We start from the raw sequence: 20,856 nt of genomic DNA on the forward strand, positions 1-20,856 counted from the left end.
ACCCGCGAAGTGTCAGTCTAGTTGTGCCCCCGATTGGTTATGCTGTGACTTTTCAGATGATTGTGATGTGCCTCCTCCTGCATGTTCCACTGTGCGGACCAGGTCTTCAGTAAGCCAGTTTGCCATGTTGGAACCTCCACCTGTGCACATGATTGGTGGAATACAGATGCAGTGCTCTCATCTGAGTAGGGCTTTGCTTTCTGCTTACGATTGTCACACTTGAATGAGCACTGCATCTGTAGTCCACCAATCATGTGCACAGGTGGAGGTAACCCCAAACATCATTTTTATGAGGAGCCTTTGGGAAAAAGATATATCACAAAAAAGAAGGACCCCGATGTATTTACATGCAACACTTCCATAAGCATTTGGTAACCATAATCATTTTTTTTTTATCAAGGGATTGTTTTTAGAAAATGCAAACATATTTCAACAAATATAATATAATAATAATAATAATAATAATAATAATAATAATATAATTTGCCATTTATATAGATCAAATCATATTTTTAAAAAAAGTGATTTATATCATCATAGTGAAAAAAATTAAAAGAATTTTGATATATACATCCTAATAATTATCCCTTGACATACAAACACAAAAATAATTATCCTACAATAACAATACAAAATCTATACTAAAAACACACAGTACACATAAAAAACATAATATTTTGTGCAATAAATAATGGATTACATGTCAATGTAAACCGAACACTCATAATTTTGCCGCGTGTCTCCCTAAATTTAAAAACATAGGTGTGCAGCAAGTCCACCTTGGCAAAATTTGTATTTTAGTGGATACCTTTGCTTACACTATTGTCTACCAGCTTAAGTTTTGGTTGAACGAGCCCTTTAATTTCCTTGGCCCAGCCTGCTTTGGGGCGTGATGCTTTTCGCCAAAGGAGACAATTATATTGCATCTACAAAAAATAATAAATGAACATTAATTCTTATTAAAAAGGTGAAAATACTCCTTAATATCTACTAAATGCAATGCTAGGTGCCTGCATGAAATCATGCACCAGGATATCCAACTTTGGTTAACTGAAGTTCCAATAGTAGACTTTTCAATGTGAACAGGTGTCCCCCTTAGTTTGATTACCGGAAACAAAACCATGCTAGAAACAAAGAAACCTTATTTAGAGAAACTTTTTTTTTCTCGAAAAAACGGTTGGTCTACAGTTCTTTCATGATCTAAAACACTATATGCTGGAAGGATAATAGTCACTGAACGAAGCCTAACTAGTTTGTAACTGCAACGCAGTTCTTGTGGAACACTACCACCTCGTTGAGGCAACTCCGTCTTTCATGTGAACACTTCCACCTGCAACGCAAATACAAGCTTGTTCAATTAAGCAGCTTGTGCACAAATGCTAAGGCCGCTAAGTGGTTGTATTGTTAAAATTGACTGGTGGGTGCCAACATTTGACCTTTATCGAAACTCACTTCAACATTCGTTATTAGTGCTTCCAACATGCTCCCCAGTCTTGTCCGAAGGACGCTAGTTGCTACTCTGCTCTTTTGAATGCCTTGCATGTTGAAAACTTAACTAGTATAATTCTTGTGCCAAACTGAAGCATACAAGCATGGCTGCCATCTTCGTTGTGTCTTTTACCCGGGACAGTAGCACCACTTACTCTAAAATCAATAGGAATATTGCTTCTGCGTGATGTATCTAATAGTGTGGTGTAATATGTCCCAGTGTCTACGCCTGATATTTGTGCACTGCAAATTAAAGTTCTTGTAAAGTATCCCAAACAGAAGTACTTATGGATCCACCTTTGCTGTGTAGGGTAGCAACGTACCTGAACCACACGAATTGTAACACAAACACCTTATACATGATTTAGCTCCCCTGCTCTAAAGTGTATATCGGCATGTCTATGCGCAAGGGATCTACTTGAATATGTGGACATAATTGATCAAGAATATGCAACAAGGTATCTTCGGCTCCTATGGTCCAGCATTATATGGACAATAACCATGATGATGGGGATTTAAAATGGATGCTAATAGACGTGCTCGAATCGGATAGACATAATTACTCTATCTCCAATAGGTTATATACAAAATGGAACAAAAATCGATCCATCATTTGAAGTTGCATTCAGCTGGTTTAAATGAGGAACTGCAGTGGGGAGCATTACTGTGTTAACTATTATTCTGACAACAGTGCAGTGAGTGGGCTTTGTTCCTTTTTGGTTAACGTCATGTACGTTGCTATCCTAGACAGTAAATGTGGAGCCATAAGTACCTCAGTTTGGGATACTTTACAAAAACTTTAATTTACAGCGTCACAAATATTAGGCATGCATACTGAGACACACTCATCACACGAATAGATAAGTCACGCAGAATGAATATACCTATTGATTTTAGAGTAAGTGGTTGTACGTTCTGGGGAAGTAACAGGCACCTAACAACTAAAATGGCCGCCATGCTTGCATGCTTCAGTTTGGCACAAGCATTCTAGCAGTTAAGTTTTCAACATGCAAGACGTTCAAAAGAGCACATTAGCAACCAGCGTGAGCACGTTGGAAGCACTAATAACGAAAGTTCCAGTGAGTTTAGATAAAGTTCAAATTTCTGCACCCACCAGTCAATTTTAATATAACAACCACTTAGCCTTAGTGGCCTAGCATTTGTGCACAGGTTGTTTAATTGAACATGCTTGCATTTGCGTTGTAGGTGAAAGTTTTCACATGAAAGATGGTGTTGGCCCTCATTACAACTCAGGCGTTAAGGGTTTAACGGCGCCGTCGGCGCCGTTAACCCTTAACGCCTGATTACAAGTGTCCCTTTGCGGGTTGGTGTTTAACACCTGCTTTTAGCAGGCGTTAAAAATCCAACCCGCAAAGGGACTTTGGAGCTAATTACGGCACCGTAATTTACAGTGCCGTAATTAGCGCCTTTCCCATTCCCATTATGCCCTATGGGGGCAAAAATGGGAATGGGGAAGGGCAAATGGTGAATGGGGAATTACCGCCCCACTAACCTTGGAATGGGGCGGTAATTCCGCCATCCACCATGGCGGAATCATAACCTTAGCGGCATGGACCATGGTGCTAATAGCACCATGGTCCTCCGCCAAGGTTGTAATGAGGGCCGTTGTCTCAATAAGGTGGCAGTGTTCCACTAGAACTGCTTTTCACTTACAAATAAGGTAGTCTTCGTTTAATTAACATTATCCTTCTAGCATATAGTGTTTCACATCATGAAAAAACTGTATAGACCACCTGTTTTTTTCACAAGAAAAGTTTTCTCTCAAAAAGGTTTCTTTGTTTCCAGCATGGTTGTGTTCCTGGGAATCAAACTGAGGATGGACACCTCTTCAGAAACTAAACTGAATATTCTACTATTGGAACTTCAGTTAAACAACGATGCCTATCCAGGTGCGTGATTTCATGCAGGCACCTAAAGTTGCATTTAATAGATAGGTGTAATCTCAACTTTTTAATAAGGATTAATGTTCATTTAGTAATTTTTGTAGATGCATTACAATTTATTGTCTCCTTTGGCGAAAAACATTGCACCCTAAAGGAGGCTGTGCCAAGGAAATTACGGGCCCGTTCAGCCGAAACTTATTTTGGCAAGCAATAGTGAAAACAGTATTCACTAAAATTCTAATTTGACGAGGGTGGACTTCCTGCACACCTGGGAGGCACACAATAATATGATGACTGTCAGGTTTACATGGACATATAATCCATCATGCATTGTTGCACAACATGTTTTGTAGTATCGATGTTGTATTGTTATTGTAGGATAATTATTTGTGTCTTTGTATGTCAAGGGATAATTTTTAAGATGTATATATCAGTATTATTTTTTATTTTTTCACTATGATGATATGCAATACTTTTTGTAAAATGTGATTAAATACTTTGTTGAAATAAGATTGCATTTTCTAAAAACTGATCCTTGTTAAAAATAAATTATTTGATTATTTATTTAGTATTTGTAGAGCGCACTACAGCCCAAAGACAAGGAGGCGCTTTAAGGAAATTTTAAGAAGGCTTGCTTGTGGGTTACAATAAGCGGCCCAAGAAGGTATGCTTACATACATTCACTTAGATACATTTGCTTGGTTCCAGAAGATGCAAATTGAGCGTTACAGTTGATTACTTATACTCTTGCCTATGCATCGGATGGCTAAACAGACAGATAAATATCATATACATGGTGATACAACAGTAGTGCAGCTCTAGTGGGAGGTGCTCTTTAGACGAAGAGCTGAGTTTTTAAGGCTTTGCGCAAGGCTGTGTGTGAGTCAATTGATCTAATCTCGGCTGGGAGGTTGTTCCATAAGGTTGTTCCATTATGGTTACTAAATGGCCTTTGGGGTCCTTCTTTTTTGTGATATGAGCTTTCTGCTTACGTGCTGTGTTGCCCACGAACGTAGCATTATGTTGAAACCTCAGACTGGTAATTCTTACAGTTTCAATAACATTATCCCTCACTCGTGGGTCCAAGTAACCCAAGCCTTGCAGTTGCCTCTGCCTCCCATAAGAACTGATTTAAAGGGGCCGTAGTTTGTATTTCTTCATTACTGTTCCTCTGTTGCGGGTCGGAGTAACCGCAGGCCACAGCGGCTGCTTCTACCTCACATAAGGACTCATTTAGAGGGCTTGCATTGGTAGTAGGCTTCACATGGCGGTGCCCTGTTCCAAGCCCCTGGTGTTGTGGAGGGGGCTCGGGGATCCTGCCTATACCACCCCTGAGCCATAACAGTGACGCCTGAAACACATTTCTTGGATGCATGGCTTTTATATTATCAGTATATTAGGTCTTAAATTAATAGACATCCTTGCTTTATTATGGCTAAATTTGACTTAATGCAGGAACAGCTACTTTCCTAAGAGAGTGTTTCTCATTTTAGGGCAAAGAATAAACCGACGACATTACAAACATAATTTAGATGTATTACATTAATTAAATGAGCATATTACTGATGCAGCTACTTTGCATTCTTGCTCAATATTAATTGTTTGTGTTCTTTGCACGGATTATCCCATTCATTTTCTGCGATCTAAGAACTACTTCCTAAAAAGCATACACATTATAGTTCATGTTTCAAGTCTGTGCCTTGCTTTTGATGGACCTGCAGTACCCATGAAATGGTAGACTTTTGAGACATCAACATTCCATTTAGATGTCTCATTCATGCAATCGACAGTTTTCATACCTCAATTGGTTCAATTATTGTAACATGTGAATTCATCAGACGTTGCACCTGTATCATTATGGAACTACAGTGGGGTAAATCTGTGAAGTAAGGGTGGCTGAAATGTTCACAGATGGAGCAGTATCCCCGAATTCTGCCCGCGATTCCACTTTGACAGGTGAGCACAGTGCCAAGAATTCTGCTTACATTTTCTCTGGCAGAGGGGCTAAGCTGGACTGTGATAGTCTGTAGCTCCTGGCATTTCAACCAGTCATAGTAGCTGAAGCATTCTGGCCAAGTGATTGACTGGACTGATAGTAATATTTGCCAATTAGAGTGCACAGAGTTGTTCAACCCTCTGATTGGGCGAAATATCTAACGTACCCCAACTGGCTGGCATTTCGGCCTCTCAGATTGAGTAGAATTAACCCCCAATCTGATTGGTCCATGGGGTCCAAAGCAGGATTCTGCTAACACAGGCGGAATTGTAGCAGTTCAGATTTTGGGCCTAATATGCCACTCCAATCCAAAGTAACTGAACAGTTTTTTGCCCACCGATAACAGGGAGTATATCTGTGTAGGAGAATCTCTAAACGTTCTTCCTATGGTTGGCCCCCATTCAGGACTGCTTTTCCCAGAATGCTTTGTAATGTGCTTCACCACAAGCCCTAACAGTGAAGCGACAACGGCTGATTTCTTCTAGTTTAGTGAAATGAGTGATCAATTCATGAGATAGGTATTGTTTATAGTTTAAACTTTTGTATGATGGTTGTTAAATATGAACTTGTGTGTATATGTTTTGACGTGTAAGGTTTATATGAAACCATGAACACAATACCCATTTTAAAAAGAGCTAACAGTGTTTCAAACACGGAAGACAATATGCAACTATAGTTTTGCTACAGTGCTACAGCCTTATTGTTACTAGTAGAAAAGGACAAAGGTTCTTCCTTGAATGGAAGCATGCAATATTGCAATGATACTATATTAAAATACTATAAATAGCAGTGTCTTCTGCCTGTTTCATTTTTGGAAATAGCATCACTATTTGTTTCATAGCACAGAAAAAAAGGAATTTAAAGCAAACTTCCCAAAACAATCTTTATGAAATGGAATAAACTTAAGACACTACTACTATTGAAAGTATTTTCATCATCAGTTATGTTTTTTCAGATATTACAAATTATACATAAAACACACAATAAAAAGAGCATACATAAATACAATGTTATTATGTCGGTGTTGAGTAACACAAAACAATTTAAAATATTCCTGAGTGGTTTTGTTTTGTACATTGCTTTCCTTAAATAGGTTAGCAAAGTCCATGCTACGCATGGGGACTCTGCCCATAATAAAAGCATCAATGCTGGATGGCAGCATCTAAAACCAAGGTTGTTAAGAATGGGTTTCAATGTGTGTGCTCGGACTTCAGCATAAATAGAACAAAAAAGGAAGAAATGTAACAGATCTTCCTTTGGAGCAAGACAAGCCAGACAATAGATCTCACGGGAATTGCGTGACTATAATGCTATTACGCTCTCAATGGTAAGCAGTTAAAACATGTTTTTGGAATAAAGTGATGTTCAGAGAACTTATTGGGTGAAAGCAAATAATTGTGCAGGGAACCAGATGTGATTACTATGTGGGCCTGGTTAAAGGGTACCACAGTTCCTTGCTTTCTCAATCGTCATGGACATGCGCTACCAAAGTAGAATTTAATTGATTTACCATAGCTAAGTTAAGCGTAGATATTTCAGTAACTGATTTAGGTCAGCATTTAGATAACATCATAAGCAGATCGAGTGGAGGATTGGTTCAAGGATCATATGATCTGTTAGAAAATGTAAGCCGAGTCCAAGTGGGCACTGTAGTTAGAGGCAGACGGTGGCAGGCCTAAAACCTTTTTAAGAAAGGTCTTTTCAAGTACTTGAAGATCCGCTAGATTGGAGTACCCCCAGAGCAAACAACAATATTTTGAAAACAAGGCTGCATTGCTCTTGTATACTTGAAGAATAAGGTTCATCAGTTGACTTTTGAACATACTTCTGAACACCCTTGTCACCTAAATCTTGTTTGAAACAAATGTAATTGTTTTTGTGTGTGGCTTTCCAAAGTGGGTTTTGTTGCAAAACCTATGCCCAAGTAGTCAAAAACGTTTAACTTGTGGGATTAAATTGTTATTAGTATACATTATTGGGAACCTGATTCTTCTGTAGTTGGTTTGACAGACCATTACTGCAGATTTTGCTTAATTCACCTGCAAGTCGCAGCCGTCTGTGAATTTCGTATAAGCTGTTATGAGGCATTGCAGCGCACAAGGGGTACGAGCAATGAGCACTGTGTCGTAGGCGTAGGCTAGTACAAGTACTATTGGCAAGCCCAATTTTTATCAGTGCCTGTCTGAAGAAGGACGTCCTCCAGGCCATTTATATAGAGTGAGAACAGCAATGAGGCCAGAACACAGCCCTGGCGTACGCCAGTGTTGACCTCAACATATTCAGTACACTGCACTGATCAGCACTCCTCACACAAGCCCTGGTGTTGAGATGTAGAGTAGCCAGTAGTTCCAGTAATTCAGAGGGGCAATTCAGTGATCGGAGAACAGCCCAGAGTTTGTATCGAATAACCTTGTCAAAGGCTGTGCTCAGGTCCATAAAAGTCAGATAAATGGCCGTCTCATTTTAGGCAAAGGGAATGAGCTATAATCAAATATAGATGGAAAGCTTGTCCAGCTGTCCAAACTCCTGTTATAAGGCCCATTCGGACCTTATCAAGGATTTGACTGTTAGGGACCCATTGCTCCAGTCTACCCAAGACTGCTCGACTTGAACGAAGAGTGCAACAATTAAATTGGTCTCTGGGAAGCTGGTGAGAGAGCCATGGGCCCTTTTTTTTTAAGATGGGATGAATGATAGCTGTCTTAAGCATGTGATGAGAAATGGAATTAAAACATATTGTAAAAACAGGTGCTCATAGATCCATTTGTGCCCTGGCAGTATTTTAACATATGGGGCCTCATTACATGTTTGCTGGTCCGCAAAAACGAGGGTGTCAGTAAGCTCACCGGCACCCTTGTTTCCGGACCGGCAAACTACTAGTCTGCCTGGCGGAGTCGCTGTACCTGGCAGGTCAGACCCTGCCGGGCACAGTGGCCACAGTGGGCAGACATGTCACGGAAGCACCGGCACCATTGCTAACGGTGCTTCCGTGTCCCCACTCCCATAGAATTCTATAGGACTTTATGGGAATGGGGATTAACAATTTACCGGCGCTTGACTTCCTGGGCACCGGACTCAGAATGAGCCAGTGGCACCTGGAGGTCAGGCGCCGGTTAATTATTCCGAGCCCGGCGGCCACCCGCCGGTAGCACCGGCAGGGTTTGCGCCGGACTCAGAATGAGGCCCAATGTCTCTGTAGATTCACAGTGCAAGATAATTACTTGTTTTATTAAGGAATGTCAAACTTTCATGAGATCTATTAATTTTAATGAATCTTAATATGATAATTTTGCCCTTTTTAGGAAAGCATTGCATTATAGGATTAATCTGTGGGATCGGACAAGGAGCTTCCAATCTTATTTTCGCTAAAACGAGCTTGGACGAATATAAGAGGGTGTTCACGAGATATAATGAGATTCAGTTGTATTGTCTTAAATTTTGTAAAAAGCATATGCAAGAATCTTTGAGACTACGCCTTAATTTATTGCCAACAAATGAGGTGTTGTTCGCTTGGACAAATGTCCCTCGAGATGAACGCGTGTGTCGAGTTTGTAAAGATCCTCGCTATTTGGAGTCTCCCAGACATTATTCTATTGAGTGTCATTTTGTTAATGTTATCTATGGTGACATTCTGGATGGTATTAAGTAAAAAGTGTAGCACTGTTAAATGATGGCTCAAGAGAAACTGTTTTTTGGCTCCTGACTATCGTTTAAACGAGTTCTTAAATCTATGCATTTAAAAGAATGAGCAGAAGTTTTTAGGAAACCTTATTGCTGTTAAATAAAAAGAATAAATACAAATAATAATATATAATAATAATTACCATTTATATACTACACCTGTGAAAACTGAAGAGCCACTTGATAAGTCAGTTAGTCATCATAGTAGGGCTATCACCACTAGTTTTAGACAGAGAACAGACAGCTAGGGGTTACTGTTAGCAAGCACTAATATCCCTTATAAGGACACCTGGGCTTGGGAGGAGGAAACCCCGGGGAAAGTTGAGTGCGTGAGGGACGGCCTTAGCGCCTAAAGCCCCAAGCCCTGGGAACCATAGAAACATTCTCTCCTCGAATATCAAACCAGTCTGTAAACCAGAAATAAACACCCTTGGACTTGTCATCGGAGTCAGCGTGGTTCTTTGTGGTCGGCCACCCTGTCACAGTATGCAGTATGTCAGTTCTTGCTTGGGCTCTTCTGTGCTGGAAATATGTCTTCTTACTCCCGGTCACACCACCCTCTGTTCTTTTGGCCTGGTTTGTCATCCAGTGCCCTCGTCGCAGGTCCTGCTTTCTCACTTTCCACAGAAAAACACAATTTACTTTTTCATTACAAAAAGGAAAACGCTGCGCTGTTAGACGATCAATAGTTGGAGCAGCATTTAGCGCCTAACTTGATGCTGTCTTCTATCACAGGGAGTTGCTATGTTGCCGGACAGTTCACCTCAGTTACCGTTCCTGATACATGCAAATGTTAGCTTTCGGAAAACCCCATTACAGATCTTGTTGTTCAGCAACTTCCAAATTCAATTACAGCATAACGGGCACAGACAGATGCTCCCGGGTGTTTGTTACTGCCAGTCAATAGCAGGGTAATTGCTCATTAGTTTTCACTGTTGGCGCAAACGTGGGAGAGCGCATAGTGATAAATCTGCCAAACTACTTCTGAGAGATCTTTATCAGGTGCTTCATCCAAGCCAAATATGGACACTTTCCACAGTGTCTGCCATTGAAATGAATGAAACTGGAACAGCATTTGAGGTTTATGGAATTCTTAGTCCGCAAACAGCTAACACCTTTAGGCAAAAACAGACAATGTTCTTCCATGTTTCTTGTTCATGTGTCTTTGGATGACAAAGTATTGCAATACAAAACGAAAATGACTGCACCTCTATTGCCATGAACATCTGTCCACCTTTGACTTGACTTTGCCAGTAGATGTGTTAGTTTCCTTATGCTCGCCCTTACTGGCCTCCAAGAAACCCGTGGTACAAACAGATCTCCAGACACCCAGACCATGTTCTTGTTTAGCTTCTGAATGACATCCACTCTCAATGATCAGGCAAGACAATAAGATGCAAATAAGTAGCAATTATACACACTCATTTTAAGCTTTAATGGTAAATAGTTGTTATTGATTTTAGGAATTATGCCCAATGGCTGATGTGCTGTTTTGTGAAATGGAAGCATTTGACACTTCACCTTGCTCTTGTCACTGACTCAACACTTTCACTGATCCCTTTCTCAAATGACTGAGGGCCGGATGATGGCATTCGTTTGTAAAGTACACATCCATCTAGAAAATGGTATTGCTCTGCTATTACCATTGCTCCAATGAGGGTTGCGTGTAGAATCTATGGCAGTGAACTACTTAAAAGTATGTTAGATGGTGATGCTTTGCATTTTTAAGTGCAGCTTTTAAACTGACATAATATAGGGGATCTGATCAAAAAACATTTGTGCAAGACTTCCCATGTAGTGTTTATTCACATCCCACCAATGAACTATCTTTGTGCCCACCAAGAAGTGTAGGCCTGGTTCATGCTTTGTCTTCTTGAACTAGGCCCCCCACCCATGTATAGCTCACCTGTGCACTCACTGGCAACGTGCAGCACCACAAATCCCCACACCCCTGCATGAAGCAATGCCGGCCCCTCAGTCACATGGCCAGCACTAGCATGACGTAGCCCACAGGGCCGTCGCTAAGCAAGTGCAGCATGTGTAGCTGCACTTGGCCTCACGCATAGGGGCCCAGCGCAGAGGCTGACCCTCGTTCTCACTCTGAGGAAGAGGATCAGCCTCTGAGAATCTCCAGCGCTGTAGTCAGTGGCGGATCCAGCCATCATGAGGCCGCGTGACCCTTTTGGCAGGACCTAGCTTCTTTCACAATGTAAACCCACATCAAAATGGGGCAGGACTTTCGTTCTCATGCGTGTTTACATTGTGAACTAAGCCACGGCAGGCTGAGGAGGGTCCCAATCGCAGTCGCTGCAGTTTCAAAGCCCAAGCTGATTGACATTCTTATGCAAGGCCACACCCAGCGTCCTGAACTGGGGTGCCTGTGACTTTTGAATGACTTGCAACGTGCCCCTTTCTCTTATCCAGCACAGCAAATATTTAACACTGATGGGCTCATTACCTTAGCAAGAAGGTTTTCACTTAAAAATACAGCTCCCCTTTTAAAGGTTTGCCATGATGTCTGACATGTAAAAAAAGGGCTGCTTTATACGAATAGGAAAATGCTTGCACAAATGCTTTCTGGATGTTAGTGACAAAAGTGACCTCTATCCAAGTAGTGGTCTAAAAAAAGATTTTTTGTTTTCAGGCTTGTAATATTTTGCATTGTGGGCCTTCTAGTTTTCCATTCAGGATGTGGAAAATAAATCAACAACAATATTCTTTTGCTTTAACATGTGTCTCTGAGTATGAATTTATTGGGCCTCATTACGACCCTGGCGCTAAGTGTTTAACAGCGCTGTAAAAGGCTGCGGCGCCGTTAAACACTTAGCGCCTTACTATGAGGTCGCTTTGAGGGACCCGACCTAAACGGCTGGTCTGGACCAGCCGTTAAAGACGGGACCCGCAAAGGGACCTTGGTGCTAAGTACGGTACCACAATTTTCAGTACCGTACTTAGCACCTTCCCCATTCCCATAGAGCCTTATGGGGCGAAAATGGGAATGGGGAAGGGCCATGGTTCAATGGGGAATTACCGCCCCGCCAACCTTGGAATGGGGTGGTAATTCCCCATTGAACCATGGCGGACCCGTTAGAACACCGGCACCAACCATGGTGCTAATAGCGCCATGGTTTTGCGCTGGTGTTGTAATGAGGGCCATTGTAATGTTGTTATATGAGATATGTGTATTTTAATAAGTAAACTATCTGGGCTGTGAAGTTTCTCAGGGCCACGTGTCAGATGGCCATGATATTTCAGTTTTTTTCCATTTGGATTCTGGGACCTGTACTTTTTTCTCTCCCGTTTGAAATTTAGGAAAACGTATAAAGTCACAGGGGAAATCAGGGCTGGGCATTTTCATGCATAGCCATGGAAAACTTGAGAGCTCTGCTCCACAACACATTATTGTAGGCCTTGAAATCCTAATTTTAAATATTTCTGCGAAGTGGAGCTTGGAAGGTATGTGTTAAAGTGGTAATTATTATTATTATTTTATTTATTGAGCACAGACCTAGCTTTGAGAAGCAACAGAGCGCTTTACAGAGGTATATGTTGGAATGACGGTCTCGCACGCTGAGTGTCTTTTTTAGGTCTTTATTAACGGGCCTGTGGAGACCTAAGTCGAGCCACCACTTGCCCATCAACCGTCTCCAAATCCTTCTCCCGAGCCTTCCAGGTTCCAGGGATGGAAGGCTCAGGAGATGGAACATAACACATCTTCCCCTTCACAATAACAAATACATCACTTTGAACATTACAAAATTAAAAATTATAAGGTCTTAAACTTGAAAAAAATGTAATGTCTGCACACAGCAAAACAAGAGGCAGTAGCCAAACATAAGTGCGTATAGAATTGAAATGTCGCGCAAGACGGTTATAAGTGTTGATAGCCATGTGGTCACACGACCATATAATTCACTCACAAAATCCTGCAGCCATTTGGGTTCTCGTCTCAATCTCTTACACGATAACTCCACATCACCAGACTCAGTGTCCCTTGACAGACTACTGAAAACATTTTCACATTTAGCCAATTTGCCCATAGACCACACCTCACCTCCTTCCACTATCACCACACCGTTCCTCACAGCTGAGATTCTCTTAGGACCAATACATTTACTTTCTGTGCATTTATGGTTGAACCTTGGATTCTGAAAGAGAACCCACTCTCCAACTTTCCATTCTTGTTCCTTCACTCTCTTTTTCCTATCGAACATTTCCTTGGCGTTTCTTTGACTCTCTTTTATGAGATCCATTATGCCATTCCTGTCCACAACCACCGAATGTGCAAGCCCTAACCACCCTGGGCACAATTTAGTACCTAGCTCTCTCCCCTTTAATGAAACAAATGGCAAAATCCTTGTCACCGAAATTAGGTGTGGTGAGATAACTCCACATCATGTGGTCTAAAACCTCCTTCCATGGCTAACCTGACTTTAATGCTAACTGGATACCACCTTTAATAAATCTATTAGTTCCTGCTACCGTCCCATTTGCCCTTGGATGATATAAAGCCGTGCATGTATGCTTAATGGCATAACTGTAAAGAAACGTCTTCATAAATTCCAAACAGAATTGAACACCATTGTCGGTGACTATTTTTGTGGGAAAGCCTTCCCTCAAGAACATCTTCTCCAAAAATGCCACTAGTTCCCTTGCTGTCACCTCCCTGACAGCACTCCACTAAACCCATTTAATGTGGAAATCTACTAAAACGAACAAAAATGTCAACCCCTCGCCTAACCCCAAAATAGGGCCCATTATGTCAATCGCCACTTTCTTCCAAGGCTGATTGGGAACAAGATTGGGAATGAGTGGAGTTTCCCATACAACCTTGTTCTTGTCACTTAAATAACATGGAGTACAATTGCTGACATCATTTTCTGCTAACCTGTCCATTCCTGGCAACCAAAAACTGTGTCTTAGCTTTCTCTTGGTACCACTTTCCCCCAAATGCCCCTGATGAGCTATTTCCACTAACTGAACTCAAAGCTTCCCCGAAGGTATAATACACAACCCCCTTCTGAGCCTCCCATCATTGACACTCAATTCATTCTTAACTTCCCACCAAACCTCAAACCTCTTCTCTAAAGTCTCTTTGTTGGGCCAACCTGACACTATCCACTCTCTGACTTTCATGTCTTCATCATGGTTCTCACAGCTCTCCCACTCTATTCGTTGTACACATCCTATTTCGACTTCGGCAAGGCAACAATGATCTCCCCCTTCCACTCCCCGCTCACTTCCTCATCCAATGCTACTGGCATCCTTAACAGGTAATCTGCAACTACTTTGCGTTTCCCTGGCAAATAACAAACTCTGAAGTCATAACCTTGCAATCCTAAATACCATCTGCTAATTCTTGGTGAACCTGCGGCCCAGTTTCCACACTCGAACATTTCAGCTAACGGCCTGTGATCTAATCTGACAATGAATTCCCTGCCCCACAAGAAAAACTTGAAATGGACTATCGCCCAGAACACAGCCAAAGCTTCTCTTTCAATGACAGAACCATTTCTCTCAGCTCCCTTCAATGTCCTTGACGCAAACGCTATCCCACATTCTTCCCTGTTACTGTCATACTGAGTGAGAGTTGCTCCCAGACACAAAACGCTTGCATCCACTGTTAAAACACATCTGTCCTCAGAGGAAAATGTCCCTGTTGAGGTGCCCTCACAATGTCTTCTTTTATTCTTTGAATTGCCTCCTCATATTCCTTTTATCACTCAAACTTGACACCTTTCTTGAGTAAAGACCTTGGGGGCGTGGATATGACTGAAATGTTCTTTACAAATTTGTGGTAGTATTCAGCTAAACCCAAAAATGATCTCACTTGGTCCTTGTCAATAAGATTAGGAGCTTTATCAATGGCCTCCACCAGACTCAGTTTTGGGCTGATGCCACTATTTTGCACTTCCTTCTTTGCACTGTCAAACCTGCCGCTTTCAGTTTACTCAAAACCAATCTTAACAGTTCATTGTGTCTCTCTGGTGATCTTGCATGAATTAATGAGTCGTCTTGAAACACAATTATGTTTGGTACCCCTTCCAAAACCTTTTTCATCACTCTCTGGAATACTGCTGCTGCAAAGCCAATCCAAATGGCATTCTGCAGTATTTGAACGTCCCTTACGTTGTCACAAAAGCCGTAAGATGTTGACATTCACTTGCAAGGGGTACTTGATTTTACGCTGAGGACAAATCAGTAACTGAAAACAAACTGGAGTTGCTCAACGTCGATGATGCTTCCGAAAAGATAGGGTGGCGAGCCACCCAAATACTCTTATTTAAGTCTCTTAAGTCCACACAGAGTCTGATACTTCCAGTTGGCTTCGTCACAATCACAACTTGAGATAACCACTCTGAACTTTCAATCCTTTAAATGATCAATTTCTGAAGTAACATTTCCAGTTCTTCTTTCAGTTTTTTAATTAACTGTTGTGGAACAGTTCTTACTCTGTGTACTGTTGGTATTGCCTCCTTCTTGAGTCTAATACAATGTTCAAAACCATTCAGTTTTCTTAGATCTTCTGAGAATACCTCTGGGAATTCTCTTTCACACTTGTCCCCTACTTCAGCTATGGTTATCCGTATAGGTGCACTGGCTTGGATGCAAATTCCTAAATTGTACTGTTCATTCCAACCTAACAATAACGATCCTTCTTCAGTCACATACACATCTGCCACACAGCTCCTGCCCTTGTATTTGATGACGGCAGGTAACTTTCCTAGTAGTTCAATCTTGACATTCCCATAGGCATAAGGTTCTATGTAATGTTTTAGTAAGTCTTCATCTCTCTCTTGTACACACTCTTCGTACATCTCTTGTGACATTATAGTCCATGGAGAGCAGCTGTCCACCTTCATAGTTACCACTTTATCATTTATTATGAAAACATCGGTTACCCCCTTCCCTTTTTCGGACAAAGCACTTACTTCCAGAGCATGCTTAACTTGCGTTATCGACTGGTTCACTGAGCGTTCTTCTTGTTCTGGACGTCTCTCTCCTGTTTCAGTGGGTTCTATTGAAGATGATTCACGACAAACTCGTGCAAAGTGTTTTCTTCTTTTGCATTTAATGCAATTCACATTCCTTGCCGGGCAAAATATATTGGAAGATAGGTACCGATTGCTGCCAAACTTGCAGCACTTCATTTCTTTCCCTTCATTGGTTCTTCTGTTTTGCTTTATTGCAGCAATTTCTAGTCCTTGTTTCTCATTCCTCATGCTTCTGATGTATCGGGAAGTTTGCTCCATTCCTGTAGGAACTTCCACTGCCTGTTCTAATGGTAAATCTTTCTACAAAAGTTTCTCTTGCACTCTGCTATTGTTAGTGCACCATACTAATTGATCTCTTATTAAGGAGTTAGTCAGTGTTCCAAAATCACACGTGTGACTCAAGGTTCTTAGAGCTGCGACAAAGCACTTTACCAGTTCTTGCTATTTTTCAAAAAATGCGTGGCATTCAATAGTGATATTTTCTTTGGTTCTAAGTGATTTTGCAATTTCTTTTCTGCTAGTGTGTAATAATCTACATCGCCTTGGCCATACTCTTCTGGTTCTGGGAGGCCGTCATATACACTTCGCCCCTCTGCTCCTGGGTTATGCAGAAGAACGCTTTTCTGGTAGGTGTGCATTTTTCACCACCTAAAGTGTCAACGTTTTTTCCATCCATCCCACCTGATTGCAGGTGTACCCGGCTCAGCTAAAAAGGATGGTGGTGGTGCCATGCTAGCAGCTGCCATGTTTGTAGACTAAATCCTGTGACATGGCCTTAGCTGGTTGTATAGCCTTGTACAGTTTTTCTTGTTTTTTTGTTTGTCCCTATTTGGGTCCCAATGAATTCTGATTACTTTTAGTATGTACCAGGTAATCTCTCTTTTGTTTTCCCTTCTTAAACAGTCTCAATGTCCTTTAATTTAATAAATGTACTTCAAAACGCTGGCTCTGTGTTGTGAACCCGTTCGTGCTGCTTTGCTGCGTGTTGCAGTTTCGTTTGCACTGCCTGTTTCCAGAGTGCTTTGTTGTGGGCCGGTTGCTATGGAAGCCTTTCTTCTTGCACGTAATATCAATGCTCGTGGGTCCTTTTCTCGAACCCCCTTGAGCGACGCACAGTTCTTATTTCCGAAATAGTGAGGCCTGCTGCTGTCCTGCCCTTCCCCCTTACTTGTGTGGAATTCTATCAAGTGGAAGGCGCTATCTGAGCGACACTTCGTTTTGGCAGGGATCCCCCTCTCCTGGTCACTCTGCATGTGCAGTCCCAGCTCTGTCCCTCAGCGCGGGTCTCCGTTATTCACAGGTGTAGATGGTGTCTCCCACAGGACTGTATGATCCTCATGATCAGTGTTGAAATGACAGTCTCACATGGTGAGTGTCTTTTCTAGGTTCTCTATTAATGGGCCTGTGGAGACCTAAGTTGAGCCACCACTCGCCCCATCAAACGCCTCTTAAACCTTCTCCCGAGCCTTCCAGGTTCCAGGGATGGAAGGCTCAGTAGATGGAACATAACAGTATACACCAATACAGATACATAACAGAGCGCTTTACAGAAGTGTACATTACAGATGCATAGCAGAGCACTTTTCAGAGGTAACAGAACAGATATACAGTGGGGGTAGGATACAGAGGGGCACATAGGAGAGGGGTACAGCTGTTGCAAGGAGGAGAGGGGCAGGCGGCCTCTAGCGAGTCAGGTGGCGCGAGTGGTTAAACTGTGCATGGGTTAAAATCCCAGCTTCACTGTTTAACCACAGCGTGTGTTCCTGGGCAAATAATGTAATCCCTTGTAGTGTAGAGGACTGGCCTCAGCAGAGCCATCATTAACTTTGATCTCATTGTGCTGCCAGTCACCAAAGTGGCATGGGCCATCCAGAGTACTGCCCAGCAGAGAATGAATGAGTGAAACCTTTTGCTATGCCCTGTAATGCTATGTTATTGGATCTTGTATAGCACATAGTCTACAATAAGTGTCTGTGTGTGTTGGGGTAAAGGGACATGTAGATGACAAGAAAGTACTGTTATACTCGGTGTGCCATAAATCAATATGCATGCAGCAATGATAGCCATTGGGTTAATATGCCTACTGCTGAGACCTATGTTTAGACTGCGGGCCATGGGTTCCATTCCCCTCATGTTTCATCCTTCCGAGTTAAGGATGGAGTGGTGTAACTTCCTGTGATATCATATGCACATAAGGAGCCCAGCAATGAATTTGCCGCACTTGGCCCCACAATTCCTAGGGCCGGCCCTGGTAGTCCACAACCCACCACTTTGCATCGCTGCATATCATATCGTATTCTGAAGCGGTTCCATCTTCTCCTGCTCTAGTAAGGGATTGCCCTCCATGTGGATGTATTGTTCAAGCACCAGTTCCATATAATGCTGTAACATTTTTGCTCTGAAAATGTATTTTATGCATAGTTATGTTTTGTTAATAGCGTTTTAAGCTGTGCCAAATCACCACCATAGTAGTGTTCCTTAAGCTAAGAACACAGTTGGGTCCACTGGAATCCCTGCACACCTCGACATCATTTTGCACCACGAGGCTCTTCAAGTGACACCTAGCATAATTCCTCTTATTAAAATGGAGACTGCACTTATTTCACTTTCTTATTGCTCCGCTCTCAGCATTTACTTGTTGACGTTTCTGCATTCTACGCCCAATCCCAGATCCCTGCAACCTTTGTAACAGCTGCCCACAAAAACCCTAACTATCGGCACACATTCTCTGAGGGCACAGCTTTTTCGGAAAGAGAAAAGGTGGCTGCAGTGACAACTGCTGTACCAAACAATAACCCAGAGCTGCCACCCACAGACTTCAAATCACCTTATCCCAGACATATTTTGTCTTTTTGCTTGGCATTCATGGGTTTGATATAGCTGATATGGTTTGAGAAAAGCAGAGCTTGAGGAAGGACCCTTAAGGCCTCACTCAAATGACAACAGCGTGTAAAACAGAGTGAAGCATCTAACAGCTTCTGAATGAAAATGCTTTTTTGTATAATTGAAATTTTGAACTTGCTACCTCATGTTTTGAACCTAACTAGTTTTTTCTTTAATCTAAATATTATGTGCACGTTAGTTCACTGGTGCCTGCCTGCAGGAGTAATCTTTGTTTTATAGAGGGAATCTTACTGGTTTTTCTTATTGTGTGTTTCCTTTTCACCCCTACCAGGACAAGCAAGGTGAGCCACTGCTACCGAGTCACTTACCGACACATGGAGAGGACTCTGACGCAGGACGAGGTGCGCCTGCTGCACGCGGCCATTCAGACGTCAGCAGTTCACGAGCTGGGAGTGGAAGGCAGGTTTTAACGCTCTGATGTGAAACGCGGCTTATCGATTGGAAATGAGTTTGCTCATCGACGGACATCTTCGTGTCGGAATTCTGGACAAAACCTTATTTTGATAAATGACCATGTGCGGTTTTTGTAGAAAAATATACACCACTGTTGAAAAATAAAAGATCTAGAAATTGTTATTTTCTCTTCAAGCAATATTGTGCTATCTCCCTGCTACTACTGTGCGCGGGCACTCCGCTTGTAATTGGTCCCTGGGTTCCCTTTTTAAGAGAACGCTTGCATTGTTCCAGTGCTGACGAGGTCTTCCTTTCATATAATGAGACGACCAGCAGAGTGCCATGAAAATAATGCCGTTTGCAATCGGCAAAAGTGTCATATGGAGCCTTTTTTTTGTAAACTGTTAGTTTAAAAGAAATTCTATGTTGAATTTCCGAAGAAAGCCTTTTTCTTTTAAATATGCTGTTGGTGAATTCTATTTCTTGTAGTTCATTTGTGCCCTTACATAATGCCTTGTTGCGCGCCTCCATAGTTACATAGCTAGAACAGTTGCAAGAAGATAAAAGGTGAATTACGATCAGTAGTTTAACATTGGCAACATCTGGGTAACCATGGTGCAATAATCCTTTGAAAGGAGTAAAGAGAGAGAATGAGAGAGAAAGAGAGCGTGAAATGAAAGGGAGAGAGACAATGTGTGCGTGCGTTTGTTTGTTTTTGTTTGTTCGTTCATTCATGCATGCACGCACGCGCAATATCCAATAATGCTCTGCTTACTTACAGATAATCGTCATTACTCCTAGTGCTACTCTTGTAAGTAACCTGAGCATTACCTCCATGTCACTCTTTCTCATCCCAGTACTTACCTTTGAGTTGTACCAAAGCAGAAACAGGAAGTGTGCCCATGCCCAGCCCAAAAGACACAGACACCAAGTGCAATGCAAAACCACCCCAACATAGATTTATTCAAGGTACTGCAGAAAGTAGGCAGGCAGACCAAAGACCTCTGCCACCACATCAACCAGAAACAGCCCCCCCCCCCTCCAGAGCCCCCAAGCCAAAGGAAGTAGACCGGGGCCCCTCCACGTTGAGTTGGGAATGTCTAATGAAGGTGTTGGGAGTACCCCAGGTGGCAGCCTGGCAGATGTCCAGCAAAGGCACCCCCGCAAACAAGGCCAGGAGTTGGCCAACCCTTGCGTGGCCGACCCTGGCCCCACACCGCAGGCATCATAGGCCTGCAGAATCAAAGATTTAGCCACCTGTTGATCGTAGGAGTGGAAGCCCAGTGGCTACAGCCCGCCCCCCCTCAGAGGTAACCAAGAGATGATCAGTGAGACGAAAGGACACCGGGAAAGACACTGCAAGACCACCCGTCTGACATCCATACAATGCCAAGCCTCCTCCTCGGGAAAGGGCAGAGCAGGAAAGAAAGCAAGAAGAACCACCTCCTGAGACCGATGGAACCGAGAGGAGTCTTTAGGATTCTGGTGACATGAT

General features: G+C 42.3%; 1 protein-coding gene across 7 annotated transcripts in view; it reads left to right on the top strand.

The window, feature by feature from the left end:
* FARS2 (phenylalanyl-tRNA synthetase 2, mitochondrial) overlaps window positions 1-19,544 on the top strand; it is a 2,528,336-nt gene extending 2,508,792 nt beyond the window's left edge. For all 7 annotated transcript variants that reach the window (XM_069613454.1, XM_069613452.1, XM_069613456.1 and 4 more), the window contains one exon: window positions 19,240-19,544. In XM_069613454.1, the coding sequence (XP_069469555.1) occupies window positions 19,240-19,378 (139 nt within the window). In that variant the 3' untranslated portion in view covers window positions 19,379-19,544. The remainder of the gene's footprint in view (window positions 1-19,239) is intronic.
* The last annotated feature ends 1,312 nt before the right edge of the window (window positions 19,545-20,856 follow it).

Source organism: Ambystoma mexicanum, chromosome 5p (assembly GCF_040938575.1).
Source record: "Ambystoma mexicanum isolate Mex_15411 chromosome 5p, UKY_AmexF1_1, whole genome shotgun sequence".
In the NCBI taxonomy this organism is placed as follows: domain Eukaryota; kingdom Metazoa; phylum Chordata; class Amphibia; order Caudata; family Ambystomatidae; genus Ambystoma; species Ambystoma mexicanum.